We start from the raw sequence: 12,979 nt of genomic DNA, 5'->3' as shown, positions 1-12,979 counted from the left end.
AATGGATGGCGAAGATTTCCCGCATCCTGTGAACGCGGACATAGTTAAAAAATACTACGCATAACAGAGACCCGCTAGGTCGATGTACCTAGGCAAAAGTAAGGGCATCCCGGCGAACCAAAAGGGTTCGGGCAAAAATTAGGGATATATATAAAAAAAAATGTACACCCGGCAAGTCGAAAACCTGAAAAGGCGGCTTGGGCAAAAAAGGGTATCCTGATGGGCTGAAAACCTGAAAAGGCGGTCCAGGCAAAAATTAGGGATTAAAGCGTATGACTATGTTCCGTTCTCAGTCAACTTTATCCAAGTTCAAGGGACTGAACAAGCCAATCACTTCTATCCGACAGCAGGAGATGAGATGCTTGAAGACATAATGACAGTGGTGGAATTAGAATCGATAGGACTTTTTTCTGCATAGCTTTCTCTTTGTTTCTTGACAATTTCCTCTTACTAGGATTTTTGTCTCCTTGTACACAAATTGCCTGTTTATAGGCCCTATTTCAAAATCAATACAATTCTCTCTCCAAAAAAAAGATGCTTTTGTTTTCACTTTTTCTGTTTTGATTGCATAAACGTCCATTGATTTAATTTGAATTGATATATGCATTTGAATATGATCAATGTTTATCAAGAATACATGCCTAAATGGAAATAGCAATTACTACACGACTTCAGGATCGAGGAGAAGGTCTAATCACGCTTCCCAATGAATCCGTTGCTAACTCGATTCCTCGGCAACGCCAACTATTCCCCAGAAGAGGTCGGTACCGCCATACCGAAAGGTCATCTCTTCCATCCCCAGCCAGGCTCTGTCGAGTGTTTCCATCGTTAGACAGAAATCAAGTATCCCCCAGCCAAGACAGGGTCATCAATACCAATGTCTCCGACCAGAAGACTGAAAGTTATCTCCCCAGTAGAGTTCCCTGGAAGAACGTTTCAGACGCATAGTGCACTCATCACATCATTCCATATTACATACCTGCATACAATGCTCACACTTACTTCATTCCGCATCATATACTTTACATCATTCCATAGCATGTATATGCATACCATGTTCACAAGCATAAAGCATCTCATGCATCATGACATTGCATGAAACTAACTTTATTTTTCAGGCTAATTATCCTCCTGATCACATTCAAGGTTCGAATACAGCTCTCAGATATACTCCATGTCACCATTCATTCTGACATCCTCCCAAGGGTGGCATCTCTAAGCCCACCTCAGATATTCGCTGCAAATACAACAAATATTATCGGATACAGCCTAATGTACGGTTCATTCTGATTCAGCCCGACACATGACTCTTCCAGCTCAGATACGATCTAACGTACGATCCATTCTGATCTTCAACAACTCAAGTATGGTTTAATGTACGACCAAGTTAAACCTTCATCTCCTCAGATGCTACCTTCGGACAGGTACATTTCTGAATGGTAGTCTAGTATACGGCTACTCCCTTACTCAGATGCTACCTTCGGACAGGTACATTTCTGAATGGTAGTCTAGTATACGGCTACTCCCTTACTCAGATGCTACCTTCGGACAGGTACATTTCTGAATGGTAGTCTAGTATATGGCTACTCCCTTACTCAGATGCTACCTTCGGACAGGCACATTTCTGAATGGTAGTCTAGTATACGGCTACTCCCTTACTCAGATGCTACCTTCGGACAGGTACATTTCTGAATGGTAGTCTAGTATACGGCTACTCCCTCCTCAGATGCTACCTTCGGACAGGTACATTTCTGAATGGTAGTCTAGTATACGGCTACTCCCTCCTCAGATGCTACCTTCGGACAGGTACATTTCTGAATGGTAGTCTAGTATACGGCTACTCCCTCCTCAGATGCTACCTTCGGACAGGTACATTTCTGAATGGTAGTCTAGTATACGGCTACTCCCTTACTCAGATGCTACCTTCGGACAGGTACATTTCTGAATGGTAGTCTAGTATACGGCTACTCCCTTACTCAGATGCTACCTTCGGACAGGTACATTTCTGAACGGTAGTCTAGTACTCGACTACTCCCTTTTCAGCAGATTCAGCCTAACGGACGGCTCATTCTGCTCAGATATGGTTTAATGTACGACCAAGTTAAACCTTCATCTCCTCAGATGCTACCTTCGGACAGGTACATTTCTGAAGGGTAGTCTAGTATATGATTACTCCCTTTCAGCAGATTCAGCCTAGCGGACGGTTTATTCTGCAACTCAGAGACGATCTAGCGTACGATCTATTCTGATCTTTCATCCCCATCAAAGTCATCCGCCTAACGAACAGCTCACTCTGGTACTCAGATATGATCTAGCGTATGATCCATTCTGATCCCTTATCCCCAGCAGTATATAGCATACTCTGACTCCCCAGCGAAGTCAACAGCATGATGGATGATTCACTATACGGTCTAGCGTATGACCCGGTATGAAATCCATGTCTTCAGACATCGTCTAACGTACGACACAATCAGAAGCTCGTCATCAAACTACCTGGATGGCATCTTTAAGCCCATCTCCATCAAGACTAATGGACAGGCGCAAATTTTTGGGGCATTCTAGTGTTCAATAATCTTTCACCTCCAGACCACGAACGGCACATACCATTCTACTCTCTCGGTTCAAGAATATTGAACAGGGGCAGCTGTCATACCCCAAAATTTGCCCGTTGATATTACAAAGCATTCCTCAAGACCCTCCGACTTGTTCTGCAAGGCACCGACATCAAGTGAACAAAAGCCCAGCTCACAACAGGCCCAATCCTAAAAGGGCCCAAGATAGCTTGCTCGCTAGGCGAGCAATCCCTTCGCCTAGCGAATACTTCGTCATGACACTCGCCCAGCGAAGCATCAGGTCCAGAAAAAAAGCCCAGAATGGCTTGCTCGCTAGGCGAGCAATTCCCTCGCCTAGCGAAGCTGGCAGAAATCTGAAGTTTTGGACCTCATTTTAAGCCCATTAGGTCACCACCACTACTACTATAAATACCAGCTCTTCAGCAACGAAAAAACACACGAAAACAGAGACGAAAAACGGAGGAAGACGGACGAACCCTGGCATAGAAACCCTGGAGATCAACTTGAAGGATTCCGAGTAAAGAAACCCTGAAGGCCGCCCATCCGTTCCGAAGCCACCGCCGCCCAACTCAATCCGGCTCGCCAATTCAAGGTTGCAATTCGATTGCAAACAGGTTTGCACTACTATTATCGCTCTATTTTCTTAATTGGCATGTGATACCGCTTTATGTTCTTAACTTGCATGTGATATTATAATTGAATTCATAAACATATTTGAGGTTTTGCATGTGAATTTAAGTGTGCCTGAATATTGTGAATGCTGAACCATGTAATTATGTGTTGGATGCCATAAGCCATGCCGCAGGTTGAAGTCATACTGTTCTGAAATTCCAAACCCGTGGCCGCTCGCTAGCCCATCGCTAGGCGAGCCCGCAGCGAGCCTTCGCTGAGCCCTCGCTAGGCGAGGCAGAAGCGAACGGGACAGTGGCTGCTTCGTCCCTTTGCTGTTCCATTTTATGTGTATTTAATTATAATTTTGCATCATTTGGCCTGAACTCGTAACTGTTATGTGCATTTTATGGCATTTTATGGTACTAATCAAATCATATTTTATCCTTATGCTCTAACCCGTGCGTTGAATGATGTAAAAGCTTCCATATCCCCAATGAAGTGGCCGGCTAGATACTCCACCTTACGTGTAGGAGACCTTCGTGGAGATGGATTCCAAATTACTTCACTTTAATGTGAAGATTCATATTGATTGCTTAATTTAATGTATTAATTTTTAATGTATTGATTGATTTTAATGTGTTGATTTTAAGGTGGAAATTCACCATAATTACTTAATGAACGTTAAAATATGAACTTTAAATAAATGATATCGGACCTCTCTTCGTTACCCCACAATTACGGTATTACGGTCATGTCCCGCGAATATGGGGATGTCCTTAGCAAAGACCCTTCGGTTAAATCATCATAGTCCCTCGGACGTTGCCTTCGAAAATACGATTTTGTCCCTCGATGACCCTTCGGTGCAGCCTACGGTTAAATGATGATAGTCCCTTCGAATGCTAAGGTATCCTCACAACTGTTGCCTTCAATGACCAATCAATGACCCTACGATGACCCTCCTACATCCCAAGGATAAAACTACTTACTTCTCAATAGTAAGGACAGTTTTACCCTCATAAGGATAGGAAATGCCCGGAAAGACCTCGGACAGGTATACCCTTAATTGCTCATTCATAACCTAAAAAATACTTTTCACACCTCACACCTTTCAAACATCCTTTTGGAAAATCACCACTTAGCATACATCCGTATTAGGATCATTGCCGAGTTATATTTTTCTAAACTACTTTCAAAAAAAACTAAACGAGATAACCACTTTGTATACATTCATGCAAGAATCATTACAAAGTTAAATTCTCCTTTTCAAAACATTTCCTACACATTTCTCAACCACCTTTTTCAAACCAGGAAAACATAAATGATTGAGCAATTAAGAGCCCATGGATAACCATGGATACAAAGGGTGCTAACACCTTCCCTTTGTATAATGTACCTCCCGAACCTAAGAATCTGAATTAAGGTCTTTCCTGTTCTTTTCCACCTTTCCTTATGGGATAAAAGAAAAGTCGGTGGCGACTCTTGCTAACCGCGACATTGCGATTAAAAATCCAATAAAGTCCAGTTCACCGTATGACACATGTTTACCTGATTAGAAAAATAATTAAAACATTAAGTCATATATTTAATAAAGTAAACTAAGTAAAGTAAGTCATATATTAAATAAATTAAACTAAATATCTGAACCCAATGATTTTGGTTTACAAAATCAATGCAATAAATGAAGATATTCGGTGAATGTGAACTTGTCATAGGAAAGAAAGTCATGCACGAATTGCCTAAACAGGCAAGTATAATATTATAGCGATTCACTATCAAGTAACTCATATCTAGTAGAGTTAACCATTTTTGTGGTGGACGAGGATCAAAGGACTCTATCATCAAAGACTAACTCACTTCTGCTAACCGGTTACCAAATAACCTATCATACAAACTTTATCTTTCCTTGTCTATTATTTCCAAATCCAAGTCTCGACAAACCATTGGCCAACCATCTTCATGATATCCATATAATGATGCAATGACTCTAAATCCACAATTACCATCTGATACAACATTAACGACATCTTCAATATATGACCTAACATGATTAGGAAATTGAAGAATGAACTACTTCTTTTGATTGTGACTGCTTCTTTAATAATTTCAACTTTTTTGAAGCTTGTGATGGTTGAGATTGCCTCTGTTAAGATTGAGATACTTGATCAACATACTCATGATACGAATGGTCCCTATAAACATCATATCCTACTAGTTTTTTCCCTTTCTTCTTCACTCCTCATTTGCACTACTCATATCCACATCTGGTTTATCATCTACATCTACATCTACCTCCAACTCAACTTTCATACTTAGTTTCTTCCAATAAAAGCATATATTGGTATAGGTATAACACCAAGTGTGTATCTTCCCAACGCATAAGCACAAGGTAACCCGTAATATATTCTAAGAGTACAACCATAATTTGCATGTTAATTCCAACATAATCAACTCTCAATAACTCTTCGGTAGTGCGTCTCAAAGCAGCTCGAGACTGAACCACGTAGATTACCATAAAATAGATTTATATGTGTGTGCTCAACTTCATAATTTTTTTGAAAAGAAGCTCTAATATTGCCTGGTTGTAACTTCAAGTTATTATTCATAGCCTCCCAATATTTAACCATGTCACATATACTGTTCCCCAGCATCTGCTTTAACTTCCGATTAGCATATTCAACCCTAAAAACAATACATATTAAAAGTATTAAAAAATACATATTTAAAATACTAAAAATAATACATATTAAAAATACAAAAAAAATACATACCGATTAGTCGTGGTGTTACTCAAATGTAGCACTCGATTAATCCATGCTCCAACAAATCACTGTCTTTGTGGAGTCAACCATGTGTATTTCACATAATCAATAAATTCATTACAATTAACACATGTCTGCTCGAGTTGTTGTAGTCATTGATCATACTCAACCTCATCACTAGCCCATATAACTTCATCTGTAATGTGTCAATCGTCTTTTGCATGTCATTAACCACATATTGTTTGCATTTTGCACCAACATTTTTGTTAATGTGAAATCGACATAGCAAATTCATCGATCTTGGAAACACAATTTCAATTGTTTTCATCAAAGCAAGATCTCTATCTGCCAAAATCACTCGCGGATACAAATCCTTCTTCACAAACAATTGTTTAAGCTTATCCAACACCCAACAAAAATTATATGTGTGCTCGGACTCCATATACGCAAATGCGATAGCAAAAGTTAACTCGGTTGATGTCATGCCAACAATTTCAAATAGAGGTTGACTATATTTGTCTGTCTTGTAGTGTTGTCCATAACTAACACAATAGGAAAAATATTTAACAACTTAACTGAATCTGGATGGACCCAAAATATCTCTCTCACAACTTCAGAATCATCTCTTTTTCTACTCCAATAAATATAGTTTGCGTCCTCAATAAGCTTAAACAAATGTTATATCTCACTTATCTATTTTTCTATCATACTCTTATGCTTATATATTTGTGTGATCCGAGTGACATTCTCTGGATCTCGCTCTTACAAGGAAGGCAATATGTGTTTAGGTGGAACATGTCTCTTTGTCAAATTAACAACATGATGATTCTCATACGTGGTCAACCTACAAACAAATGAATGACCTTCTAATCTATCAGGTAAATCATGATTATGAACTCCACGTTTTACATCAACCTTCCATCCAGACCCATCTTTCACCGGAGTCGACCTGATTTTAAATGGACATCCATATTTTTTGTCACATTTTGAATTCCACTATCAGTATCCTTGTATTTCTCACATTTATCACAACCAAATATTAATTTATCACTTCTCTCTCTCTCTCTCTTGCCTATTTCAGTATCTGAATGAGTGATAATAACAGATACTTTATTTCAGATTCCAACCTCTTTAATCCACCTTATCACCTCTTCTCGTGTACCAAATTTTTGAGTAGTTGAAAAAACATCAGAAGTATCTACACATATTTGGTTTTTATCGCATATTTATGCATGGATTTTCATACCTGCAACATAAAAAAATTGTAAAAAAAATGCATTTAACAAAGCAAACCGAATATCTTCATAAAAAAGTTCTGGTATACAAAATGAAAAAATCAGATAACTTATCTAAATGTGTTCTAGTGCACATAAGTGTATAAATCGGAACACATTTGTAAAGTGTTCTGGTACAGTATATTTTTTTCCAAACCACTAAAACTCTTTTAGTAAGTCTTCTAGAACTAGTTTTACTATACACCATAGCTTTTTTGGTAAGTCTTCCGAAATGGAAAAAAAAAAACATATCAGATGTCTTTTCCAAGGTCTTCCGATACGAATGTGAAAGGGTGCAATTTTTGGAAGTTTCAAATGAATGGTAAAAAGTTAAATGATAAATTGGTTAAAAACAAACAAAAATAAAGTTGACATTTAAAAAAAATGTAGGGGTATGAATATAATTGTAGGGGTATAAGTAAAAAAGAAATTAATTGGAAGACTTAGAACAATCTTGTCGTAAAAGTTGGACAATTTGAAAAAGTTGACTTTACCGATGATCAGATGCAAGCCGTTCAGGACGCTTAATTTAACTGAATATACATTTTATCTATATCATTATCTAAATTCAATTATTAAAAATAAATGACTATTCCTTCCGTTTCAAAATAAATGTCATTTTAATAAATAAAATATATTTCAAAATAACTATTATTCTCACTTTTTAATTAATAATTATTACAATTTTTTATTTATATCATTTAATTATTACTCTATACACTACTTCTATTTTAATAAAATTAATTTAGTAAAACTATAATGTCTTTGACAACACTATTGCATTTTTTAATTTGTGTGCAAAAATCATAATACAGTGATTTTGAAACGAAGAGAGTAATTATTAATGAGTTTAACCAAACTCGCCATTTTGAATATGTTGTATTTACAGATTTAATACTTTGGACATTTATATCCATAAACATAACCAAATTAAAATCTATTTTTGAAAATCACATAATCTTATTTTTTAAATTTCTTAAATAATTTTTGGACATTTTTAGTATGATCGTGAACAAATCATATATTGCCGTAAAATCTCAAAAATGACTTTTTTTATAGTATAACCTTGAACAAATCATTTGTGCAGTAAACAAGCAGAATTCAGCAAGCAGACTAGTAATTGTAAGTTGACAACATACCCATCTAAAACAAAGACTAAAGTTTAACAAGAAACAAAATTCAGAGATATTCCTTCTTTTCATTATTCTTCCATCTGTTCAATATTTTCCTGATAAATTATTTTATACAGGAAATCATATAATATAATGGACAACACCCAGTTTCATTGACTATATTACTTACTAGGACACTAACTAACTTTGCTGAGAATAAGATACAATTCACACACTACATATGATCCATGTTATTCAAATGGGTTAAAAGTAAAAACCAAAATAGGAATGAGGGACCATAAAACAAATTTTTTAAGACTATAAAAGGTCAGTAGCTGTAATACACTTTGAGCTACAAGCTATATCCGAAACAAGGTCGCGCGCTCTTGCTATTGAGTTAGGTTATCTTCCCGAATTGCAGCATGTGATCCTAATGACCAGCTTGCACATCCTCTGTCTGTCCACTCTGTTGAGTGTCGCTACCAATGTTTTGATCGTTACTCGGTTGTTCTTCAAGTCTCTGCTGTAGATCATATCTTTATGTTAGTCAGACATAATGGTAAGCGGTCATATAAATATTTTACGAGTTTTTATCGGTGTGAAAATATTTACACTTCTGAGGTAATTATTGTTTAAAGTTAAATATTTTTAATGATATGACGATTATGATTGAGATATTCAACATCACCTTGAGAGCTGCGTTCTCGGAAAGTAGCTGCTCATATTCGCTTCTAATGCGACTAATTTCTAATCGGAGGGAAGCATTTTCTTCTTTCAAAACATCAGCACGCTGAGCTAATTCGTCGCACTCGGCCTGAAAACAGCACATGCAAACAGGACTCAGAAGCGTGACAATTATGAGCGGCCAACCACAGAATGAAACAAAGGCTACAAGGAACTCTAAATGACCTGTTTGCGCAGCCTGGATCTCCGAGCAGATTCCCTATTAGACTGCTTCCGCCTTTGCCTTTTAAGCTCTCTTTCATCCTAAAAGTTAACCAGAAAAAATATAAATATTCATATAAGAGGTGCAAAAATCATTGGTCTGTTGTAACAATTAACCTGTAGCCAAAGTTGTGATTGAACACTATCCCGTGATCCACCAGTAACTATCCCTCCCGCAACTGCGGTAGCCGGAACCTTTCCACGAAGAGCAGGAATGTTGGATGGAGCTGGCGTGCCCCAATAATCCATTCCTATATTTAGATTTGTTGCGGGACCAGTAACAGCTCCAGGAGTACCAGTCGCGGCGATAGGCATGATAGACATAGTTTGATTGACCACCGTATGAGGTGTATTGAGTCCCCCGTTTTGAGAAGTATGCGCTGAACTTCCATTTTGAGATGGTTCACCTGTAATTCAATAGAAAAAAGGTACACTTCAGCCTTTAGCACACATATAACAGGGGTTTGCATTGCATATACAATTAGATAGTAAAAATTAGAAACTATATTTGGAACAGCAAAAAGTAACAATGCCAAACCTTCGAAAGAATCCTGCCTGTCTCCAGATTTCAATTGAGAGCCCTATCAAAACAGAGAGACATTAGGAAATACTATCTACATTCCTAAATACAGGACTCCGTTGACTAAATCACAGAAATTAAGAGAGTCGGTGGTAGTATTAAATTTGTTAACAATTGAAATTGTTCTTACAAGTTTACCCTTCAAGAGAGCGAATTAGTTTATATTTTTATCATAGTATTTATTATTAATTGTAGAAAAATATCTAAATGACCATCACAAAACTTACATTCTGAGAATTTGCATCACTTCCTTCACTAGTACCTTCAAAACTTCCACTTTCACCACTGCAAATCCAAGATTTCCTATCAGCACAAATTGCTAGAATTTGCAAATGGTAAAATAAACTACTCAGCAGGCTAGGATAAATAAATCACTGCCAGACTTAATGTTATATTTCCGGTTACTGAAAGTGCAGTACAGCCACAAGATTGATTAAATACAAAGCAAATCAAGTAACTGTGTACGGGTCCTTCAAAGCACCAAATTTTCTCTCTTGGGCATGTCACACTATAACAAGTTTTATTAGGCACATAATATAGGTCTTAAAATAAGTATTAGCCAGATCAAAGCATAATATTATTCGATGACAAAAAAGTGGATGCACTATCTCATGGCAGAGTCAAATAAACACAACAATTTTACCTCTTTGAGTGAATTCCATTAGCAGATGTGCCCGTTGTTTTACCATGTTCATTATTTTTCCCCGTAATCATGTTCAAACTACCCAAACTTCCTTTTGATCTTTTGATTGGCAATTTTTCCTTCACCTCAGGAGGCTTACCATCAGTTTCAATGCTGGCGGGAGTGTTTCCCTGCATGTAAACTTGTGTTACTTTTTTCATACTTGTATAAGAACAGGCCCTTAACATATAAGGAAACGGAAGCACGCACAAGGAAGAAGAAAGAAAAAACACAAAAATACAGTCAGAAAGGGGTGAAACTCACTGAAGCCTCAGCAATACCGTTTGGAGTAGGCATCGCATAAGGACTGTATGGATAAGATCCCTGCGTAAATTTTCCGCAGTTAGGAAAGAATGGTTAGTGAATTAGTGATTCGATAAAAATATGATAACTTTCGGAAAACATGATTTATAATGATTACCGGAGGCATGGATGGATGAGCATATATGCCACCATGCGGATACATTGCAACATAGGGATGTGGTGGAGTACCGTAAGGAGGCATAATGTGCTGCAAATAATAATTTCATTAATAAACCAAATATAACAGGGGAAGTGTTCAAAACAGATATTTTTTGTAGTATTGGCACAGTAGATAACAATATAAAGAACAAATAATGACAAGCAAAGAGGACCGATATATAGCTGACGACCCAAGTAAGGAGTATTACCTGGACACCCCACATATAAGGGTGAGCTTGGGGACTTTGTGCCATGAATCCATGTGGAGGCATAGGAGAATATGCCTATATAATGAAGGAGCTGGGTGAATCAAAATCTAATACTGACAAGAGAAAATTATGTGCCGAAAAAAACTCTTTAAAAACCTGAAAGCTGGCCCAATCTGTATTAATTGCTCCGGTGCTGGTGGTGGTCGAAGACTGCTCCTGGAAAAATAATAAATGTTACTGTCGTCATACGAAATGTTTCATTAACTGTCAATGTAGTTGAGACAAAAGAAATTCAATTATACCTGTGATGTTGGTGGTGGCGTCTTTGATTCCTTCTCTTTTGTGGTTTTATCCATTTCACTGTTGCTCATACTTTTATATCAGTGATTTACAAAACTGAATACCTAACCATTCTGCACGATACATATAACTTACGTTACAAGACAATATAAGAGACACCGTTCTCTTTCGAAATCGAAACTCACAACCAAAATCTGCGAATATATAGTTAAGCCTGTTAGACTAAACAGTTCAATGGCATGATTCAATGTTGAAGTAATCTACAAAGTTACAGTCTATATATTTCATGTATAACCGCAATGAACCATTACATTAACAACACTCCACCCTAATTTCCCTCCCAATCAATGCAAAATCATCCAAAAGCCCAATTTTTAAGTTGCTCTATGTTTTATCCAAATCCAACAAGGGAAATTCAATTATCAAAGCAACAATTATCAAAGCGAGAAAATCAAGATGAAACGCAAGACATAGAGTGAAATTCATATATTGAAACCAGCTAGCAAATATGAAATTTTGAATAGCTCAATTCGATTCAAAGCTAATAAAGCTGGGAATTTTCAAATTACCGCTCAAAAAGAGATTGGGGGTCCTTCAGAGCTGGTGAAGAAGAAAAACAAAACTTGATCTGCAGAGGATGTTGAATGAAAACAAGAGACGCAATAAATATACAATTGTGGTCAAAATTGGCAAGAAAATTAGAAATTGAGCGAAGGGCGAAGGTTAATTGGGGATTTTGTTTGAAAATTTTTGTATAAAATTTGATCTTGGGTTTATTAAGATTGATGGGATGAAAAGGGGAGAAAGAATTGGGGACAGATCAAAAATTAGGGTTTGTTAAGTTAAGGTTAATGTTTGTTTGGATTTGGATGTTGTTCGCGGAGAGGAACTCGTGGGTCGTCGTACGGTGTTACACTCTCGAGTGAGATTTTCGTTCCTATTTTGCACACGATGTGAAATCACCTATTTACCCCTGTGCCCACAATTTTTATATTTATTTTTTTTATTTTTTATTGACTTAAATAATCTTTTGATATTTGTAAATTGATATATTCATCTATGGATTTTTTTTTGAAATAGTCCCAAGATGTTAAAACTATGTTGGTTTTAGTCTCAAAATTTAAAATCCGTATGAAAATCGGTAAGAAACTTCCATATTTTTTTACGGATTTTAACTTTAGCGACTAAAACGAACATGATTTTAACATTCAAAGATTATTTCTATAAAAAAAATTTAGGGATGAAAATGAAAAACTCGTCACCTTACAATGACCAAAAGACTATTTAAGTTTTTTAATTTATAATCATATGATATTTTATAGTAAGAAAGTCGTCTTCAAATCTTCGACATTGTAATGTTGTCCCTTATGTTAACATTAGTGACATTAATCTTCGACTTTGTGACTTGAGACAGAATGGGGAATGGAACTTCAACAAACTATATACTCAACTCCCTACTTTTTATCAAGAT

General features: G+C 36.8%; 1 protein-coding gene across 2 annotated transcripts; it reads right to left on the bottom strand.

Moving 5' to 3' along the window:
- Positions 1–8,396: 8,396 nt before the first annotated feature.
- LOC127119791 (bZIP transcription factor 16) lies at positions 8,397–12,463 on the bottom strand. 2 transcript variants are annotated; one of them, XM_051050114.1, is made up of 13 exons: positions 12,078–12,463; positions 11,511–11,621; positions 11,365–11,424; positions 11,209–11,283; positions 10,959–11,048; positions 10,802–10,861; positions 10,499–10,668; positions 10,083–10,140; positions 9,814–9,856; positions 9,393–9,682; positions 9,240–9,317; positions 9,019–9,144; positions 8,397–8,853 (listed from the first exon to the last, which is right to left on the bottom strand). In XM_051050114.1, exons 2-13 carry the CDS (start codon positions 11,577–11,579, stop codon positions 8,761–8,763), a joined length of 1,212 nt encoding a protein of 403 aa, XP_050906071.1. In that variant the 5' UTR covers positions 11,580–11,621; positions 12,078–12,463; the 3' UTR covers positions 8,397–8,760. The 2 variants fall into 2 exon arrangements, with proteins under 2 accessions (XP_050906071.1, XP_050906072.1); XM_051050115.1 differs by having other exon boundaries at positions 8,397–8,850.
- Between the last annotated feature and the right edge of the window lie 516 nt (positions 12,464–12,979).

This window comes from Lathyrus oleraceus, chromosome 2 (assembly GCF_024323335.1).
Source record: "Lathyrus oleraceus cultivar Zhongwan6 chromosome 2, CAAS_Psat_ZW6_1.0, whole genome shotgun sequence".
In the NCBI taxonomy this organism is placed as follows: domain Eukaryota; kingdom Viridiplantae; phylum Streptophyta; class Magnoliopsida; order Fabales; family Fabaceae; genus Lathyrus; species Lathyrus oleraceus.
The sequence above is the reverse complement of the archived record's forward strand: the minus strand, read 5'-3'. Positions and strand labels throughout refer to the sequence as shown.

Bases quoted from the DNA above. Each gene is read 5' to 3' on its own strand.
- LOC127119791 (XM_051050114.1), bottom strand. From the start codon at position 11,579: ATGAGCAACAGTGAAATGGATAAAACCACAAAAGAGAAGGAATCAAAG. The intron at 11,425-11,510 runs GTATAATTGAAT...TTATTTTTCCAG, and splicing joins CGCCACCACCAACATCACAG to GAGCAGTCTTCGACCACCAC. The intron at 9,145-9,239 runs GTCATTTAGAGT...TGCTGTTTTCAG, and splicing joins GATCCAGGCTGCGCAAACAG to GCCGAGTGCGACGAATTAGC.